A 19279-nucleotide genomic window follows, 5' to 3' on the forward strand; every position below is an offset into this window, starting at 1 on the left:
GCGGGGCCTGCGCGGCGGCGGGCAGGGCCTGCGCGGGATCCCTGTCACTGATTCCTGCCCCTTCCCTCCCCGGGGAGGCGCGGGCTGCGCCTTGTTTACCGGGACGGAGGCAGCGCCGAAAATAGGTCAGGAAAAAACAGTCCCCCCCCCGTCCCCTGTCCCCGCGGCCGGGCGGAGCGCGGCGCCCAAACCAGCCGCCCGCGGGGCGCTCAGCGCTGTTRCCGTTGCTGTTACTGCCTTTACGTTTTCATGTCGGGGGAGCGTTTCCTGGCGTGGGGCAGAAAGTTGCCGAGTGGCGCCGGGGGCTCGGGGCCCGGCCGGGGGCTCGTCCCGGGCTCCGGGACCTGGAGACGGTGCCGTTCGGCGGCGCTCCCGCCGGGAGCCGCTGGCGCTTCCCTCGGCCTCGTTGTTTCCTCGGCTTGCTTTGCACAGAAATTTCGGCAGAAAATTCTTGCTTGGAAAGTCAGTTTCGGGATTTTGTGCTGCAAAGGTGTCGTTTCAAAGGGCGCCTGCACGTTGTGGTAAATCAAAAATATCTGCTTGCACTGATTTACCGCCCTGCTTACCTGAGAAGTAGGTACAAACCCGCCTTCGCTTTCTCATCCCTGCCCTGCGTTTCCTGGGTGGAAGGGGAGCAAACTTGTGCTGGAAACCTTACCCTTTGCCAGGTGACGGCTGCAGAGGTGCCTTTGCCTTCCCAGAGGTGCCTTTGCCTTCCCTGCTTTTCCCCTCCTTGTTTAAGGAAGTCAGCTCGTGGGCTTCATGTCGCGCTGTGCACGGGCAGAGTCTGAGCGAAAATCCCGTGGATTTTGCCCTGGGCTGGAGGGAGCGTGGCCGCCCTGCGCCGGGACGAGAGGGGCTACAGGCCCCTCCATGGGAATCTCCCCTCTTTCCTATTTCTGCTGAAGGAAAACTGCCTGGCCCTGGCTTTGGGCTGAGGGAGGATGCCAGCGTCCCGGCCGGARCTGCGTTTTGCTGGAGCTCTGAGGCTGTTTGGGGGTGAAAGAGCGCTCCGTTTGTGGAAGAGTGAACTGAACAGGTCCACGTAGCTCGTGTTGTTCCCTTCAGCAGAGCGAAACCAAAGCGAAGACGCTGTTGGTGAGAAGCGTGCTGTCACGCCAGGCTCTGGTTTTGTCGGCAYGGGCACTTTGAGGGGATGGTGCCAAGGCTCCTCTGCTGCGCAGCCGCTGCCCCTGCGCCTGAAACGCTGGGACGGGGGCTGCAGCTCCTGCCCTGCACCCCCTGGGATGGGCAGAATGATCCTCCTTTTACTGCCTCCCATTTCCACCTCCTCCATGGGCAGCAAAAATCATTCCTCCCTCAGTAATCAATTAAAAAATAGAGTGTGAATTGGAGCTCGTTCTCTGGTATGGTTTACTTTTGCTTTGTCTGGAAAGCAGCTCTTTCAAATGGGTAAGAACTGATGCGGTACAGGAAAAGTATTAGCTGCCTTCTCGAATCTACACTTGGTCTATTAATAAAATTGATTTGTTATCTTCTCTCCCAGTTACAGCCAGCGTGAGTGGCCTGGGTAAGGTTTGGCACGAATAGGGATCAGCAATAGTAAAGCGCCTGCAGCAACTCAGATCTGTCTTCAAAACTGTGATTTTCGAAATCTGTCAGACGGCGCAGCACACTGTTGGTTTAATCACGTTCGCTGGTGCTGTGGGGTTTAGTGGAGAGCAGAGCCTCGGCAGAAGGGCTCAGCTTCCCCTCTCCTTCGGGAGAAATCAGCCCCGGCGGCTTTTCCAAGTGCATCCTGTGAAACCCTTACCTGGCGCTCCAGGGCTGCGGCCGTAACCTTTCCCTGGGAAACACCTCCTCCTAAACAGCGTTTTTTAGGACTTCTTTGCAYGTTTTGCCATGTTCAGGAGAATTAATGGGATGTAGCTGTCGAGCTTAGAGAGGAATTTGAAATCTGTCGCTGTCTTCAGCTTTTCTTGACCTTTTTTCAGTCGCTTCGACACCAAGGATGGATGTGGCACGTTCTGGTGGGCTTGGTCGTGGTTGAGCAGCCTGGGGCAGGGTGGCTTTGCCCCTGCCGAGTAACTGCCCCGTATTCCGGGGCAAGTTCCTCTTCTTTGGCAATGCTGGAGGGATTAGGACAGGAGATACATAAATGTGTGTGTATATGTGCGTGTATGTGTGTGTGTGTGTGTGTGTGTGTGTGTGTGTGTGTGTATATACATATTTATACATTTTGCAGTCATCCGACTGGCTGTGGAGGTGGATGGGGAAACAAGTGCTGGGGAAGGGGCAAAGCAGGATACTGAGAGTGGCAACGTCTTGAAGTGCTGTAGCTGGAGACGGAGGAGCCCTGTGTGAGCTCTGCTCTCCCCGTGTATTGTCATTAAGGTAACCCGTGTATGCTCCGGTCCGGGAGGCAGGCACCTAAATATTTATTAGTATGAGATGAAGGTCCTGATATCTGTGTCTGTCCCATGCTCCAGAGGCTGTCCTGAGCAAATGTTAAAGTTAAACCGTTATCGAGGGTGGATCTTAATCTGATAATTGTAAGAAATTGTGGATTCCTGTTACTGTTGACCTTGTTTCGGTGTCTGAAGGTGTACTGGCACAGACTCCTGCTTCTCTTCCCTGCCTGGTAAATGATTCCTCTCCTCCTTTGTGTCCTCTGTCTTGTTCCTTTTCAACCTGCAGTCCCTAAAGACCACGGGATGGGCTTGGAAGAACAAACTCCCTAGCTAAGCAGCGTTGGAGAGTTGTATTTCTGGTGTGTGGGCTCCCCGCCTCCTTTCCTTTCTACTCCTTATGGAAAAATACAGCCTCCCTGGTGCCGTGACAGGTAGGTGAGCGGCACCGGCGTGGTGACCAGTGCCTGGGATGGGTGTTTGTTTTGCACACCTGTCCTTGGAGCCCAGCTGGCTCCAGCAGTGACTCCGAACGCACATAGCCAAGGTGGGGGTTCGTCTTAAGCTTTGTTTTAAGCTCTGGCACCTTTCAGTTTGTTTGTGGTTAAGCTGTGAGCACAGCTTACGGTTCCTTGGGTTGTTAATTAGGCTTTCACTCGCTTTTCCCTCCTAATCAAAAAGCTTGGAAAATATTTATTTCTTCTTTAATGAAAAGTTTGATGTAGCAGCTCCCCAAGRGCCTTCTATAGAGGAAGGCTGTTCTGTAGGAACCTGCAAGGTTTTGCATCTTGTGTTTTTCAGATCAGGCCTGGGTTTAATTGGGCAAATGGACCCAAAGGGCAATTTCTCGTGAGCTGTGAGCTCRCTAGGGTCAGCCTGTGCTCCCAAATAAATGCCATTTCCAAGCTTCTCTGCTCCGGCTGCGCAAAACAGCCCAACACGGCCCCACATTCTGTGGGTATTCACACACCTTACGCTTTTCTGTGGGGCACGGTAGGTGCTTTTAACCCTGTTAAGTATTTAGCAGATTCGGGGCCTCCTCGGGCACTTCCCAGGTACCATTTGGTTCCCTTCCCTTCCCTTCCCTTCCCTTCCCTTCCCTTCCCTTCCCTTCCCTTCCCGGCAGTGTCCCCGCGTGCCGCACAGCCGTGCGTGGCTGCACGGTGCAGACGCCAGCGCGGTTAAATATTTACGTGCCCGCCGCGCGCCCCGGCAGCCGGAATGTGCGCTTCCTCCCGGGACAACGTTCCCGGGAAGCAGGGAACGGCCGTCTGCAGCAACACCGGCCGGAGGAGAAGCTGAAAGGGAGGAAATCGGCTCCCTGCTCGTGCCGGGGCCAGGGAGAAGGCAGGGAGCGAACGGTGGTGACCGCAGGCAGGAAACCCGGGCCGGGGCTGTGCTTGGAGAGAGCGGAGGAGCTGCAGGGACAGGGAGCGAGGCCGCTCCGTGCTCCGTTTACAGGCGGAACAAAGGTTGGGATATGGGAAAGCAAAGCAGGCTGAGGTGACGTCAGCTCTGTGTTCCGTCACAAGGTTGCAGTGCTACCTTTCTGCTTTTCTTTCTTTTTCCTTCATCAGTTTTCTTCAAAGGTTTAGGGATTGGGAGCATCTCCAGTGCTAGGAATCTCAAACTTTGTGTTTTGCCAACAGTTTCGCTGGAAGGAAGATAGGTAGTCTTCCTTATCAATATTTCCTGCTAAAATTAAATTCAAGATTTCTTCCTTTCTGAATTGCATGACTTAGATCAGCAAATCTGAAAGCTTTTTTTTCTTTCCAGTTTTTGATTTTCAACTTAAAAGGTTTAAATATGTTACCTCCCMCACCTTACTTATAGCTTGTGGGCTATCTTTCATAAAATTAACCACCAACTGAGTTTAAAAAAGAAAAAACTCCCAACTTAAAAATGACAGTGCAGGAAGCCTTAGCTTTGACTTCTGACACATTATTAGAGGTAATGATGGAGGTTTCCCTTTAAGGACGTGGAATTTTGGTCTCGGAACAACTTGCAGTGGATCCTTCCGTCTTCTTCCTGTTCAAACATGAGAGGGAAGTAGCAGCTTCTGCCCAGGCTTAAGGAGCGTTACTGCAGGAGCCTGGAGCTGACATCCTCCGGGCTTGTCGATTCAGGTGTCAGGCCATGATTTTTCTGTCTAGTGGTTGTGTATTTCCATGCAAAGAAAAACTATCTTAGTAAGGTAGGTTAATATTGCCACCTTTTAATGGAAAAAGTGATTGTGTATCTAGACGTTTTAGTCTGCAGCATGTGTTGCTTGCCTGCACCTGTGTACATGGTCTGCCATGCAGTTTTTTAAAAGCTTTTCTGCTTTTGTGAGCAGATCCTGAGCTTGTCACTAATTCTGCAGCCTGCCGTTGTATGAATCTATGGCCTTAAACCCCTCAGGGCAATGAAATAAGGTGAGTCAAAGTAGCAGAGGTGTCGAGGTTATTTTGAGTGCCAAAACAGTGAGGCAGAGCTCGTCCAAAATGCTTATTTACTGCTTYACCTGTGCAAACAGCTCAGAGAAATCACCCTGCAACAGTTGGAGTCAATGCCAGACGGATTGGTGGAAGTCAGACCTGCCCTGCTCGGGTCTCCAGCCCTTTGCTGGTGTGTCCAGGTTGGAGCTCTCTTCCCAGGAACATCCTCGTTTCCTCGGGCAGGAGCTCTGCGCCACCRGGTGTAACCTGGCGCTGCCCTCGCTTTGCCTCCTGCAAAGAGAGGCCTCCTTTCATGCCAAGCAGGTTCATTACGCTGAGATTACTTCAAATCCTGGCTTGCTGCAAGGGTTTGTCCTGGTTTTTGGCCTGTGACTAGAAGCCTCAGTAGAAACGTGCGTCTTTCAGCTTGTGAAATGTCTGGAAGCTGCCTGGAAGGATGAGCATCCCCGGGCAGTTTAGCCAGGCGCTGGCTTATCCTCCTTGGGTGGGACAGCAACTAACTGGGATCCCTTCTCATGGCTTTAGCTGTCTGAGAACTGGCCAACTACGTATTTGTAAGGGAGGCAAATCTCTGCTAGCTTAATTCCTGGTTGCTTTTTCCCCCCTAGGTCTGTGCTACGTTATATTTAATAGGTGTTTTTCCTTACGGTAGCTGCAGCAAATGTGAAAGTGGAATATAAAGGACATAATGATTAACAGGCCTCAGTACGTGAATTTGTGACTGAACGTGACAAGTAAATTGTAGGGAAAAAGGAACGAGCAGAAACTGTTGTGTGTAGAACCCTTGCCTAAAGTTGCGGGAGCAGCAGCGGTGACGCCGCCGGGTGAGGCCGGAGTCAGCCTCTTGGGATGGAACCCTCCAAACGCGGCCCCCGTGGGAGCGGCTCCCTGGCTTGGCTTTGTTTGGAGCGTGCGGCCTCTGAGGCGGCGCGGTGGCATTTCCCCTGTGGCAGGTCCCTTGATCCTTCAGCAGGAGGTGCTCGCGTGTTTTATTGATTATCTGGGCAGCAGCGCGGGCCTGGCTGCCTCCGCAGGGTGTCCCTGCAAAGCCCGGCCTGTGGGAAGGCCTTGGCGCCCCTTTGGGCTGGCCCGGCCCTGAGGGACCGAGAAGAGGCCTCTGTCCCCGTGGCTGCTGTCCCCCATGGCCCCACACGGTCCCCGTGGCCCCTCGCTGTCCCCACGGCCCCACACGGTCCCCACGGCCCCACACGGTCCCCGTGGCCCCTTGGACAAGACCCCCGGCGGGTCTGGCTGGAGCCTTCCAGCACCCTCAGCCCTATGGGGCTTGGGGGGCTGAGTCCCCACAGGCGCTGCCTGAGGGCGCAGGCACCCCGCTTCGTGCTCGGGTCTGTGAGCGGTGGGAGCTTAAGGTGTCATTACCTTAAACTGGCCTGTAGGTGTCTGATGCATTTTTATTTGTATATTTAGTTATTTATTTATTGAAAGTTGAGGCCCGAACAGCTTCAAGGCWCATTCAGAGATACTCTGCCGTGGCCCCGTTACCTTCCCGATGGCCGGGTGGTCGGGAAGAGTTGCCTCCAGTGACGGCCTGTCAGGTTCCCCCCTAACGTCACAGCCGTGACGATCCCGCGCTGTGCGAAAGCAGCAGGACTCGGTTGTAAACTTGGTGTGTGCTSCTGGAACAGGAGCAGGCTCCAGAGTAAAGATAAAAGTCCAAAGAATTGGGTAGAAAGAGTGCTTCTCCCTTACAATGTCTGCGATTAGAAAATCATTTTATAAAGAGCAAAATGTACTGTGACATGTCTCTGCCTTGTACTGAATAAAAGCTGTAGAAAAAACATAGGAGAAGATGAGAAGAATGRTTTGTATTTCTAGAGTCTTAGATTCTTTTTTCCTCCACATTCGAAAGTGAAGAAACAATGGAATAAAAAGTTAAATTGGGATTTTATTTTTTTTAAGGTGTACTCCTGTTCCGCCAGCTCCGAATCAGCTGACCTCGTGCTGGTTTATTAACATCGGGTGTTGAAAAAGGCTGTGCTCCGATGCTGTGCTCCACGTGTCTCGGAGAGGAGCCCAGTCTGCGGGAGGGTCCCGGCAGAACGGCCGCTCCGCTCGGGTGCTGCGTCCGGCCTCTCCGCAGGGACGAGGCCGCCGGGGGAGCCCCCAGGGACACGGCTTGGGGACCACCGGTGTTGGCTCTCCTCGAGATGGGATTTCCCCCAGTGTGACTGTGTGCAGGCAGGGGCTCTCTCCTGTTTCTTGGGTTAATAATGTGCAGTTTGGGGTTTGTGCTGGCTGAATGTCCCGGGTGGGAGACGCGGGCCTGCTCGGCATGAAGCCCTGATAWACCCCGACTGAGCCGAGGGTCTCGTCCAGCCATGACCTGGTGTCAGTCAGCACAGCGGCTCGGTAAATTGTCCTGTTTTATTTGCAGAATTACTTAATTTGGAATTACTGCCTTGTAAGATGTAATTTAGTGAGAATGCGCAGCTATTTTTTCCCTCTCTTAAAAAATAGTGATAATTAAGAGTAAACTTTGTTAGTGGGAGGGAGCAGCCATGCCTGGTTCTTTGGGGCGTGTTCCCGCTCCGCGGCGAGCCGGGCGGTGCCGTGGGGCCGTGCGGAGGGGTCGGTGCCCGGAGAGGGTCCTGCGGCGCCGCCTGCCCCCCTGGTCCCGGGGGATCATCCCCATGACCCGTGCGCTGCAGCGAGCGGGGAGCCGAGTCGGCTCCGAGCACCTGAACAGCAGCAGTGAGTGTTTCCCAAAGAGCCTTTCCAGCGGGAGAAGATGGAGTTATTTTAGTCAGCTCCTCTTTCCTGGTATATTTAGTTCCCAGCCAGCGCCTCCTTCACACGCCCTCTAGGTGATGGGGATGCAGGTGCTGGGCAGCACGTGAGACCTTCACGGAGCAGCTTGGGCTCAGCATGCGGTGGCAGCATCRGGCCCGTCCTGGCGCTGTGGGGCAGAGCCCGGGGCTGTTGCTGCGCACCCCACACCGCCTGTGCCGGTGGGTCAGGCCTCGCGTCCGCCTCGGTTCTGCCCGCGGCGTCTTGCTCTTGCGGTGAGAAGCCGCCTGCTCTGCAGCAGAAGCCCTTGCAGAGAGAAGAGCTGCTCAGGTTACTGCTGCGGCCGTCGCCCGCTCCGGCCRGGCCTGAAAGAGGAGAAGGGCCCTCGGGAGGGTGAACTTGGTGCTGGGTGCAGCCGGCAGCCGAATCCGCGAGGTGCTGCGGGGGGTGCCCCCCGAGAGGCAGAGGGTGGTTGGGGCAAAAGGAATCAGCCCGATCCGTGCTCAGGATGAGCCACTCGCTGCCGTCTGAGACCTCCTGGGAGGGCGGAGGAGAGGCCGCGAGGGCAGCGCGCGGCGGCCGCGTGCGCCGTGGGGCTGGAGAGGCCGCGAGGGCGGCGCGCGGATGGCCGCGGCACTGCCTGCGCTTGCCGCGCTTGCACCAAACGCCAGGAAAGGGCAGTTTTGGTCCTGAGCATCACAGATGCCCTCCCTGTGCTAGCTGGGTTAGAAACGGCGAGTCGCATCTTGCAGCTGTTGCCCACGAAACGAAATATCCTTAGAGAAGCATCCAAGAAGAAAATATTAAATGTTGGGTTTTGTTGCCTCCTTAAAACTTTGGCCTTTGTTTAACTTTGTCTGAGTAACTGGCTATTCATCTTCACGTAAATACTTASAATTTTTGAAGAATTTCCTTTCTGTAAAATAGATAAATCCTGATACGGAGCAGTCTCTTCTGTTGTCCTTTTCTGCGTGGTGGTCCCGTTGTCTTCCCAAAACAGGGAGGATGAGATTTGAATCAAGTTCCCCAAGGCTTCTACTCTTGACCTTACCTTTTCTTTTGTTTGTCTCCTTTATTTACGGGGTTTTATTGTTTCCTTGATGTTATGCAACCCCAAATTCAGTCGGCATTTCTTTTCTTTCCGCTTCCCTGTTGAATTATCGGTGGACAGGATCGGTGCCTGTCTGCCATGGGGGAARCTCCGTCTGCAGCCGGGACGCTGCCGCCCCACGTGCTGACCAGCCGCAGGAGGGATCGGGATCSGGAGGGCGAGGGGACACGCTGGGAGCTGCGGCCTGCGCCCGCTCCGGGGCAGGCTGTACGGGAGGGAATGATCCGAGTGAGCGGCGGGACGATGCCCTCGGTGCTGCCCTCGGTGCCCCGTGCTGCTCTGCCCCACGCGCTGAATTCTGCCCTTCCAGCCTCACGGCAGTTAAAGCAGGAGAGGATTTGGGTCTGGACGGGCTCTGGTGGCCGCGAGAGGATTCCCCGTGCCGCATTCGTTTATGCTGCAGTTTCTCTGTTCTCTTCTCTAGGCAAAGAGCYGGGGTGAAACCAGCCTGGCTGCACGGCTTTTCCGCACAAGCTGTGCTAAGTTTTGCATTTTTATTTCTCTGAAACCCTTTATGAAACATAAAATTCTTCTAAGAATTTTAAAAGTATTTTCTGTGTGTCTGAAAGCTACAGAACATTAAATAGAAGACACTGATTATTTCTTTCGTTATTTTAAGGGCACTGACTCTTGAGAATACCGTAAAGCTTGATAGGTCATTAACACATTTTGTATGAGATAATGGAGATAGAAGAAAATGAAGTTTTCAGATATTTGAGGCCTTTTGATTACAAAAAAGGAAAAGGAAACAGGGCCGTTGCACTTCTGCACTCGAAGCCAGCCAGAAAGGGCAGCGCAGGAGCGGAGGACAAGCTGGAGAGGCCGGTGGGAGATGCCAGTGYTTGTTTGGGGACGGGCTGGGGCGGCGGGATCTGCTTTTAGACAATAATAGAAGCGAATGAGGAGCAAAGTGCTCCAGGGGCCCCCTGAGTGAGACTCCTCCGTTCTGTGTTTGGAGGTGAGAGGCTCCCTGGATGTGCCCGGGTCCGGCTGCGCCTTTCCCTCGCGATTCCAGCACGGCCAGCGAGGTTAACGGTGCACTAGCATTTCCCTGGGAATACGGCTCGTTCAGGAGCTCTCTGGGCGCTCACACTGCCGGGTTGGCAGCAGTGCATCCCACAAGTGTGAGCAGGAGCAGCACTGGGGATGAAAAGAGGCCCTACAGCCGTGTGCAGTGCGGGGCTGGTCGGCAGCGTGTGGGGCTGCCCCACTCCTGGGCAGCCTCGGGCCGGCCCTTCCCGTGGCAGCCCCTTCTGCTGCTCCCACGGAGCGAGCCGGAGCCGGGGCTGGAGCCGGAGCTGGAGCCGGGACTGGTACCCAGGGCTGGTGCTGGAGCCGGAGCTGGAGCCGGGACTGGTACCCAGGGCTGGTGCTGGAGCCGGAGCTGGGACTGGTACCCAGGGCTGGTGCTGGAGCCGGTGCCGGGGCTGGAGCCGGAGCTGGAGCCGGGACTGGTACCCAGGGCTGGTGCTGGAGCCGGAGCTGGTGCCGGGGCTGCCTCCCGCTGCTGCCTGTGGGCGCTGGGATCATCCGTGTTCCCGGCGCCGCTCCTGCCCTCCGGCACCGCGGACTGCCCTGTCTGTGAACAGGGTGCAGGGTTTGCTGCGTTGGAGGCAGTGGGAGTCTGCTGCCAACCTCCGTGTCGTTCATATAAACCCCTATATTTCCCCTATGAGGAAATATGGAATATTTCCCCTGTGAGGAAAGGCTGAGGGAGCTGGGYCTGTTCAGCCTGGAGAAGAGGAGGCTGAGGGGGGACCTGATCAGCGTGTATAAATACCTCAAGGGAGGCAGGGAGGAGGAGGGGGSCGGCCTCTTTTCAGTGGTGGMCAGSGATAGGACTAGAGGAAAYRGCYWCAARCTGARGCACCAAAAGTTCCACAGGAACTTGAGGAAACATTTCTTGCCAGTGAGGGTGCCGGAGCCCTGGCACAGGCTGCGCAGGGAGGCTGTGGAGTCTCCTTCTCCGGACATCCAACCTTAAGCATTCTATGAGTACCTCTGATGGGCTCTGATGTCTTTTCTGGTTTAGGAAACTAAAATTAAAGGTTGCCCAGGGTTGAACTTATGCCTAAAATACTTTAATTGCTGTTATCCAGCAGCAAGACTTGCTGCTATCCAGTTCGAGTAATGCTGTGATCCTTTGCCTGGTACAGAATTTTTTGACAGTGTTTTGAGTCCATAAACCTGGCAACTGTCATACAAATGAATGAAGCTGAAGAAAATCACTACAAAGTTTAATAGTGTTAAACAGTAAGAGCCTTAGAAATGCCTGTGCATTTTTTCCCTCTCTCTTGGATGTAAAGCATCCGTTTCTTGGAAAGGTGGTTCTTCCTGCTCTCTGCCGGCCTCGCGCCAGCTTTTCCAGGTTTCTGCGGGAAACGGCCAGGCCCTGGYGTAGGGGAGGAGCTGGAGGGATGTGCAGGGTGCAGAGGCTCCGCACAGGCCTTCCCTTCGTGTCATTTGCACTAGGAAGACGGGAGGCTTTCAGTGGAATGCCGGTCACAACACGTAGCGTTTTCCATGGAGAGAGAACACGGTGGGAGGGCAGCCTGGCAGCGAGGCAGGGAGGGCTCTGGAGTGATCCCGCGTGTCCCGCCGCATTGCAGCCGGCGCGGGGACTCGTGGAGCACGGCCCCGTCTCCCTAGTGCCCTGTGGCCTTTCCTTGCGTCCCCGCCGGGCGGGCTGGCTGCTTCCCACTCCTTCCTGCAGCCTCTCGGCTCCAGCGTCCTGCTGCGACTCCCACCTTTCCCGCAGCTCCCGGCACTCTGGGAAGCTCCCCGGGAATTGTGTCCCAGAACAGCTTTTCTCCCGGGAATGGGCAGGCTGCTCGCTCGGCGCTGCTCCCTTGCCTGGGCTCACCGCCTGCAGCAGGTTTTGCCCAGGCCTTGCTGCTCTTCATGGGCTGTTCCCGCTGTGCAGCCACGCTCCAGCCTGCTGGATTTGACATCCCGATAGGCTCTGTAAAACAGTCTGCTTCCCCTGCATCCAGGGAATGCGCCTGTCCGAGGGACCCTGTAGGAGCAGCGGGCAGTGACAGCCGCTCGTGCTGCGCGTGGGAATGCCCGTGACCAGCTGCAGAAGAGAAGGTTTCTGGGCTCCAGCAGGCCAAGGGGGCTGTTTACTGCTGCCAAAGCTCCGTGTTTTGAGGAAGYGGCGGCTTGAGGGAGCGGGAGCCCTTGGGAGCTCAGAGGGCAGGGCGGGAGCTGCAGGAGTCCCGGCGCGGAGGGATGTTTCCCTCTCCTGGGGCTGGAGCTGACTCCGTGTGCCGAAGTGTCCCAGCTTTACCTCTGCTCGGCAGGGCTTTGCCGGCAGCCCTGGCAGCGCCCGGTTCCCTGGGGCTGAGCTCGCCATGGCCGCGCTTCCCCTCTGCCCTCGCGCTCCCTTTCCCGTCTCACTGCTACCACCTGCTGCGCCGCAGGCTTCCCGCGCTCCTTGCAAACTCCTGGAAAGGCAGGAACACRGCCCAGCCGAGCCGAGGCCGCGTCTGCGCCGCCGCCTTCCACCCCGGGCACGGATCCCGCTCCGGGGCTGGGTTCCCGAGCTCCTGCCTCSGGCAGACAGGCTCACAGGAGCTGCGAGTTTGAGGATGCTCTTTGTGGACACTGCAGCTTGCTTTATTAATCCAGTTAATGCTGCTGTAGGGAAAACAGAATAACTCAGCCAGAGTCTGTACGATTTTTAGTTTAAGTATCAGCAGGCAGTGGAAACTCGGCAGTTAAGTGCCAGCCTGTGGTTGCAAAGCAGGCGGTGAGACCTAGCACCTCATGGATAACAGGGGTGAGMGGAGGATGGGCACGTTGCCCTCGGCCTCCCTGCTGCAGTCCCTGCGAGGACAGTCCTGCCTGTGGCACCTCCCCAGGGCCCTTGTGCCCAAGGAGTCAAACGTCAGCACCCTGGTGGGTTCGTTTGGGCACCTGCTGTGTTCTCATTTATCCCAGGACCCGTCTGCATGAGGAAGCTGTGCAAAACTGTGTATAATTTTGGGGGGGAGGGGAGAGGGAGCTTGGAAGTAGACAGGCGTTATTGCCCACTTGTGTTCTAAAAAGTTTGTTTTCTGTTTGTTTCCAGTAACTGAGGTGCTGACAAGTTCTGACTTCTTCATCCTCCTAAACATGAGCGAAGTTCAGGCTATGGTAGAATTCTCCGTGGAGCTCCACAAATTCTTCAATGTGGATTTGTTCCAGAGAGGGTAGGTAGCGCGCTCTTCCCGGCTGCACGGGCTCCTGCTGGTGCTGTCACTGTCCTGTACGTTGCGTTGATTATTTGGTCCTTGTTGGAATGGCAGATGCYTTCTAGGAGTTGAGATGAATGCTCAATGCTCAAATAATCTGCCCTAAACCGTAAGCTGTGATAAAATACTTGTTGTCTGATGGGAGAAGAGGGAAGTTCCTTAGGCTCTGAGGATAGTTTCTATTTTTACCCGGGCCTTTTTGCTTTCATATCCCAATTGCCGTAATCCCTTTTGCTTGCAGTAATATAGGYGTGTCTCTGGAGACTTTTTTTAAATGTTGCTACCACAGTTATCTTATTAATTTGTCAAATTGACAGTGGAGAACACGGCCACCAGCTCCGCTCTTCCCCTTGTTTGTGCTCTCCCTCCCCAGGGAAGAAGGGCCCTTTGCTGCCTGCTTGGGCTCTCCTCGTGGCCCCTCTCCCTGGTCCCTCTACAAGGCTCTTAGACATCCCTCTCATTTGCTGCTCCTGGTGGTTTCCAGATGCCTTCCCAAGGCCCTGCTTACCTGTGACTCTGCGTTTGCATTTATTTTAAAGGTGTTGGGGATTATTGGTCCAGCATTTTGGTACATTTGCACTCTCGTGGACTGCAGCCAAAATGTCGATTTTCAGCCCTTAGGACGTTTGCTTTGGACAGATCTGGTTGAGGCTGTGGTAGTGGTTACAGACAGTGAACAACMTGCGTCAGTGCTGATTTAACGACAGCTCATTTATTCATTAGAGAGGAGCTTGCCTTAGACAGGCTTTATCAATAATAAAAGACACTTTTCTTCTTAAACCTTGCTATAATGCAAGACAGCTTCTTGTTGTTGTAATGTGTTAGCTTTAACAGAAAGGAGCCTGAAGAAAAGAGCCTCTCTTGGTTGTCYTTGCCTTCTGATTCAGGTGATTTCTCACAGGTAGTTTAGAAACTGAGCGTGGCCGTGTAACTACCAGTGCTCCACTTAACCTGTTTCTTTCTTGCTTGTTCTTTAAAGAGCAGTAWATTCACAGCATAAATTCAGAGAGGTAGAAACTTCCCTGAAGTAACGTGATGAGAGTCCAAATTACAGGTGCCCTTCGGGAGAAGGATGTTGCCTCTCTGGTTTCAGGCTGAACCTTTGGCCTTGGACATGATCCCTTAGAAGGCCGTGGCAGGAGGKAGTGGGAGCTTCCAGAGTAAGTCAAAAGACAGAGGGAATAGTGTGACTTCTGYACTGTCTGCCTGTGTGAGTAAGTCGTGGTGTCCTCCCTGCCGCTGGAGAGAGGTCTGGAAGGTCCCAGAGGCCGGCACTACGTGCCAGAGGAGCACGTGCACGGTGGCTGGGAGCGTTGTTCCATACCCTCACTCCTCCAGTTGTTGGAGAGACTGTAATTTCTAGCCTAAACTTCCTTCTGAGTAATTCCTAGCTGGGTTTTTTTGRGTTTTTTTTAATCAACTTTGTCTTGTAATTAGGGTGACTGTTTCAGTCSGAGTGTTTACTCCGGTATATTTATAGATGTCAATATTTTGGCTGTCCTCTTAAATGCAAACTGAATCAGTTTGATTGTCTGAGTTGATTTCTGTGACCCCATTTTTTGTGGTATCTTTATACCTCAGTATTCAATCTTAAACTTTTGCTTTTGTAACTTTTGCTTTTGTGAAGCTTTGCTTTTGTAGGGATCTGGCTCTGCAGCGATGCAGTTTTCAGCAGCATTTATGGCTGTATTSAGAGCAACGGTGAGTTTGGTGCATTAGCAGACAAACAGGAGCAGTTGGTGCTGACTGAGGTCCCTGTGTCCATGTGGGTCCAGGGTTACCTGGGATCCTCTGGCCCAGATATTCCTCTTGTGCAAGTGGTTTGGAGCTGTTCATAAGACCAGTCATATTGCTATTCTAAACCCAGACACAGCAAAGGTTCTCATAGGATTTCACTGAAAATCAAATCTGAGTCCTGGAACTGACCCACCYTTATTCTCCTAACTGATGCTTTAAAGCAGGTTATTTTATTTTCTTTCCTTTTTACTGTTATCCTGTAGTGGGAGGGGCGATAGGCAGTGCAGACACCTTAATATATAAGATTTATCTGTATATGCAGTTCTCTGCTTCTCAGCTGGCTTAGGAAAGGGCCCATATATGACCAAGGAGATTCTTGTGCTTAGCACATTGTGTTTTAGTTGTGTTGCAGTTTTAAGGGACAGGAATGCAGTTTAGTTACAGGATATTTATACTGATGTGACTATTCCGTTATATTTTTGCAGTATATACATCCAATATATATATTGCAAGTTTACAGTGATAGGACGGTAGGCAGCAGGCTTGGGGTCGAAATAGGAAGTTCTGGTTATACAAGTTGGAAAGTGTTTTCATGATGAGGATGGTGGGATATTGGAAGAGGCTGCCCAGAGGGCTGCTGGAGTCTCCATCCTTGGACAGAATAAAAGCCCCACTTGGCAGGTCCCTGCCTGCACAGCCTGGCGGAGCTGGACCTGCGTTGTGCAGGGCTCGGGCTGGAGTTTGCTTCCAGGCTAAATCATTCTGTGATTCAGGTGATTTATTCAGCCTTTATTCCTCCCAAGGAAGGAAACTTCAGTGTCTCCCAAGTGTGTATTTTTTGAAATGCCCGTTTATGATTTGGGTGCGTTCTGAGGATSAACTGCATTTTGAAGATGATTTCTCCAGCCCTTGCAACCTGGCAAGCATCGATGCTCCTCGCTGCCTGTGCCCTCTTTATGTTTAGAAATAAACACGTGATTTCTTATCAGAGCCACCCCCAGGCGAGTTGTGTGGCCGCGCAGAGCCAGACGGGCAGACTTGAGGCCGCCCATGGGCGGGCGGGAGGCTCTGCCCGGGCCGGGCCAGGCCCTGCCGCGGCGCGGTGAGGAAGGCCGTCCTCAGTGAGGAGGCCAGCTTCCCGTACCCAGGGCTGGAGGCTCCTAACCAAGTACGTGGCACGTTCGGAGGGTTAGTGCCCCTCGGGGATGAGCACCCTTGGCCTTTGCTCTTCCCACCAAACTGGTGATTCGGCCTTCTGAGCTGCCAAACCAGGGTACTCACCTCTCCGTGCCCATTTCCCATGGTGGAATATCTGCCAAGGAGGTGCAAAACCCCAAAGTATGGAGCAAAACCCCGTCCCCAACCCTCGCGTGACAGATCCCTGGCCACGGGTGTGCCTGGGGCTCCCGCAGGGCCCGGGGAGGCCGCCCGGCCAGGCCTGCTGCGCTCAGCGGAGCAGCGAGGGAGGCAGGGCTGTTCCCCCGGCCAGCATCGCTGGCCTAAAGGTGGCTCCTGGGAGCAGTTTCTGCCACCCTCACACTGCCCTTCTGTCACGTGAAGCCATCCTGCCATTCACATGTGCTCTTAGGTTGCTGCAAGCGGTTTGGGGGATAAAGACTCCCTCTGCTTGCACAGCAGCAAGCTGGTTCATGTATTAGGTCTATACTGAGAGGCCTATTCTGCCTATTTATAGTAATTTATAGATTAATCACWATTAATAATAGTGATTAATAAGAATAAACTCATAATATTTTGTCAACAAACTTGTTCCAGGTAACTGGAATGAAAATCAGTCTCGGACATGGAATCAATGGCAAAACTTTCTCTTGGAACATTTCTTAAGTACTTCTCTTACTTGTTTTTATGTCTAACTTGGATTGATGAATCCATGTCTTGAGGGTGGGGAGAGAACTGCCCTGGTTCCCTCAGCTGTGGGAAGATGGAGTTTTCATCTCATTTCTCTAGAAGTGTCTGATATTTGTTCTGCTGTGAATCAGCAAATCTGAGCTAAGACTGAGGATCTGAGCTGATAGCTTCCAGTGAAGCATAGCTCATGGCTCACACACTGTTAGAAGGCCTCTTCTGGAAAATAATTATGGTCTGCGGCTTCTCTACCTGCATGCATTTTTGGAATAGCCATGTTRAATTCTCATTTTGTCACTCATCTTTTTTTGTTATCATTATTTTGTCAGTATTGGCCAGATCTGAATTTAGAAGATGTAGATACTTAGGTGTCTGCTTTGTCTAAGCTGGTTACACCAGTGGGCTGTGAGCAGTGCAGGTAAAATATTAACAGCACCTCTTTACTATAGCTATAGATTTACATGTTGGTGCTCACTGAATCAGCTGTGCTTTAAGATCTTTCAAGGGCACAGCAAGAGTKTCCTTAACGAAGGTAAATAGGCTACACTTTAGAAGTGTTTGAATATTGGTTAACAGATAGAGGAATACTAAAAGCCTTGTGCAGAAGAGGCTTGAATGGATTCTAACATGAAATTCATTTYGGACGTGCATCACATCTGCAAGTAGGTTGTTCATAGGGTTTTCGGTAGCTCTCCGTGTGTGATGGCTGAGGAACCTAAGTCCTGCTCAAAGGCCTGGGAATTGAAGCTTCAGAAAGACTTGCAGAAATTCAGCCTTACAGTATTCTCTGCTCCATAGATTTGTAGCGTTTACATATGCAGATACTGATACCCCAGAGCAGCCTTGGCATTTGGGCTTGCATGCCCGAAAAGAAAGTATTCTGATTCAGAGTATTATKTTTTGATGAATCTCATTATGGTTCACTAATCATCTCACTTTCTCAGTAATTTACTGAGAAATCAGGCAATACGTGAATGTGGGGGGTTTTTTTTCCCCCTCATCTAGTGAGTTGTCCACATGAATTTGTTTTATATTCTGTTAAAAGTAACTTAAAATGTGAGGAGAAGGGCGTGAGTGGAGCGAGCAGCGCGGTCCCTCCATGGGCTTCCTGCAGCAGAGTGGCCAGCCCTGCTGCCCTGTCCTGTCCTGGTGTTTTCCCAAAATAAAAACCTTTGGCAAAASGCAGATTTTAGCCAGGTGCTTCTCTTGGTTAGTTTGCCTGCTTAATTTTTATAGGTGTATGTGAAGAATGAGTCCAAACCTGACACTGGAAGCCTCGYTGAACAGACCCGCTGGCTCCTGTGGATCTTTGGGGCATCGGGATAGTGGAATCTGGCAGCGGAAGCAAAGGCTTTTGGCAGCCCTGTCTGTCGGGGGCCACCTAATCCGCTGAGCTTGGCCTCCGGGCCGGCATGCGGAGCCCGCTCCGGGAGGCTGGATTTGGAGCTCCTTTCTTCTAACCACATATTYATTCCCTGAGATTGAATCAACATGTTAGTCTGTCTTACCATGCAGGTGCTGGAATATTAGAAATTGTGTGAGGAGCTGGCAAAAAAATCATATAAAAAGTGTTCTTGCTCCTTTTAATGAAGCTGTTTTCCTCCTGTTGCTCCTAGTAATGGCCTTAAATTGGCTTGGATCAGTCATGAAACTGCACCTTGGTTGAACTGAAAGGGTGGACGCTGGTGTTTSTGAAAGGCGTTTTCTCTTTGTTAGTGTCTGAATGGTATCAGAGCAGTGTGTGGCACTGGAAGCTAGAGAGGGATTGTTGAAAAAAACGAGCTAGAGGAACTCCTGCAACCTGCTCGAGTGACATGGATTCCTGCAGGGCAACAGGTGATGATGGTACCAAGGGACAGAAGAGCGGTGGCCCTTTTCTCACCTGAGACTTGCCAAATTTTTTTTTCTTTTCTTTTTTGTTCCCCAAATTTTGTTTATAGTACCCGAGTTGTGCTTCCAGTTAATATATTTGCTGCTGAATGAGGGATCGCCTGTCTTTAAAGTACAAAGTGACTATAAAGTTTGTGTACTCGGTAACTGACAGAGGAGAGGATCAGAGCTGCACAGCCGTAAAATTTTAATTATTTAAAAAAAAATTAGAAGGGCATTGGCAGGAAATGCCTGCMAACGAGCTGTCAGGCCTGTCTTCTAGGGTGTTTGCCCGGCCTTGACTTCAAAGTTAACATGCTATGATGTGTTTGAATAAAAACTGCTGCCTGTTTGCAAGAGTGGAAACTTCGGAAAATTCCGTGTCTGGTTCCCAGGAGGCCTCTGCATCACTCACCTTCGYCCTCGGAAAACCAGGTTGTTCCGGCCAGCCGGCACTTAAACCCTCCTGGCAATTACCCCTTATGATGCCGTATCCTGAATCAAAAGGTCTAATACAAAGTTAACATCAAACTGAATAAATACATTTATCAGGTTTTCACATTAGGGAGTATGGAAAACCATCAGTACTGAACATGAGCTTCAGAGGACTGTTGTTTAAAGATGAGAGATCATTTAGTTTAGCAGCATGTGTTTATGTGGCCTTGGAAAATGGAGTTTTTTGAGAGTATTCCCCTTACGAGTTCTCAAATGGATGTTGGGCATCACAGCAGGAATTGGGCCCAAGCATGTTGGTAGCAAATGGCCAAAAGCTGTTTGTGACACCGGGCACAAGCCTTGGCAACACGTAGATTCCCTTCTCTCCTCTTCTATGTGTCTCATCATGTTTTATAACAGGCCCTGGAGACTGCTGTTCAGGTACTGGTCTTCCAGAGGCTTCTCATCAAACTT

General features: G+C 52.5%; 1 protein-coding gene across 2 annotated transcripts in view; it reads left to right on the plus strand.

Annotated features, from left to right (window-relative positions):
• The first annotated feature begins 554 nt into the window (after positions 1-554).
• Positions 555-19279, plus strand: part of FAM135A (family with sequence similarity 135 member A) — a 59803-nt gene continuing 41078 nt past the window's right edge. Inside the window, exons 1-2 of one of the 2 annotated variants that reach the window (XM_026051258.1) lie at positions 555-573; positions 12739-12859. In XM_026051258.1, the coding sequence (XP_025907043.1) occupies positions 12783-12859 (77 nt within the window). In that variant the 5' untranslated portion in view covers positions 555-573; positions 12739-12782. Of the gene's footprint in view, positions 574-12738; positions 12860-19279 lie in introns of those variants that run through there. The other variant, XM_026051257.1, reaches the window with a different exon arrangement.

The sequence above is a fragment of the Nothoprocta perdicaria genome, unplaced genomic scaffold, assembly GCF_003342845.1.
Source record: "Nothoprocta perdicaria isolate Ctin4 unplaced genomic scaffold, notPer1 scaffold_74, whole genome shotgun sequence".
Taxonomy (NCBI): domain Eukaryota; kingdom Metazoa; phylum Chordata; class Aves; order Tinamiformes; family Tinamidae; genus Nothoprocta; species Nothoprocta perdicaria.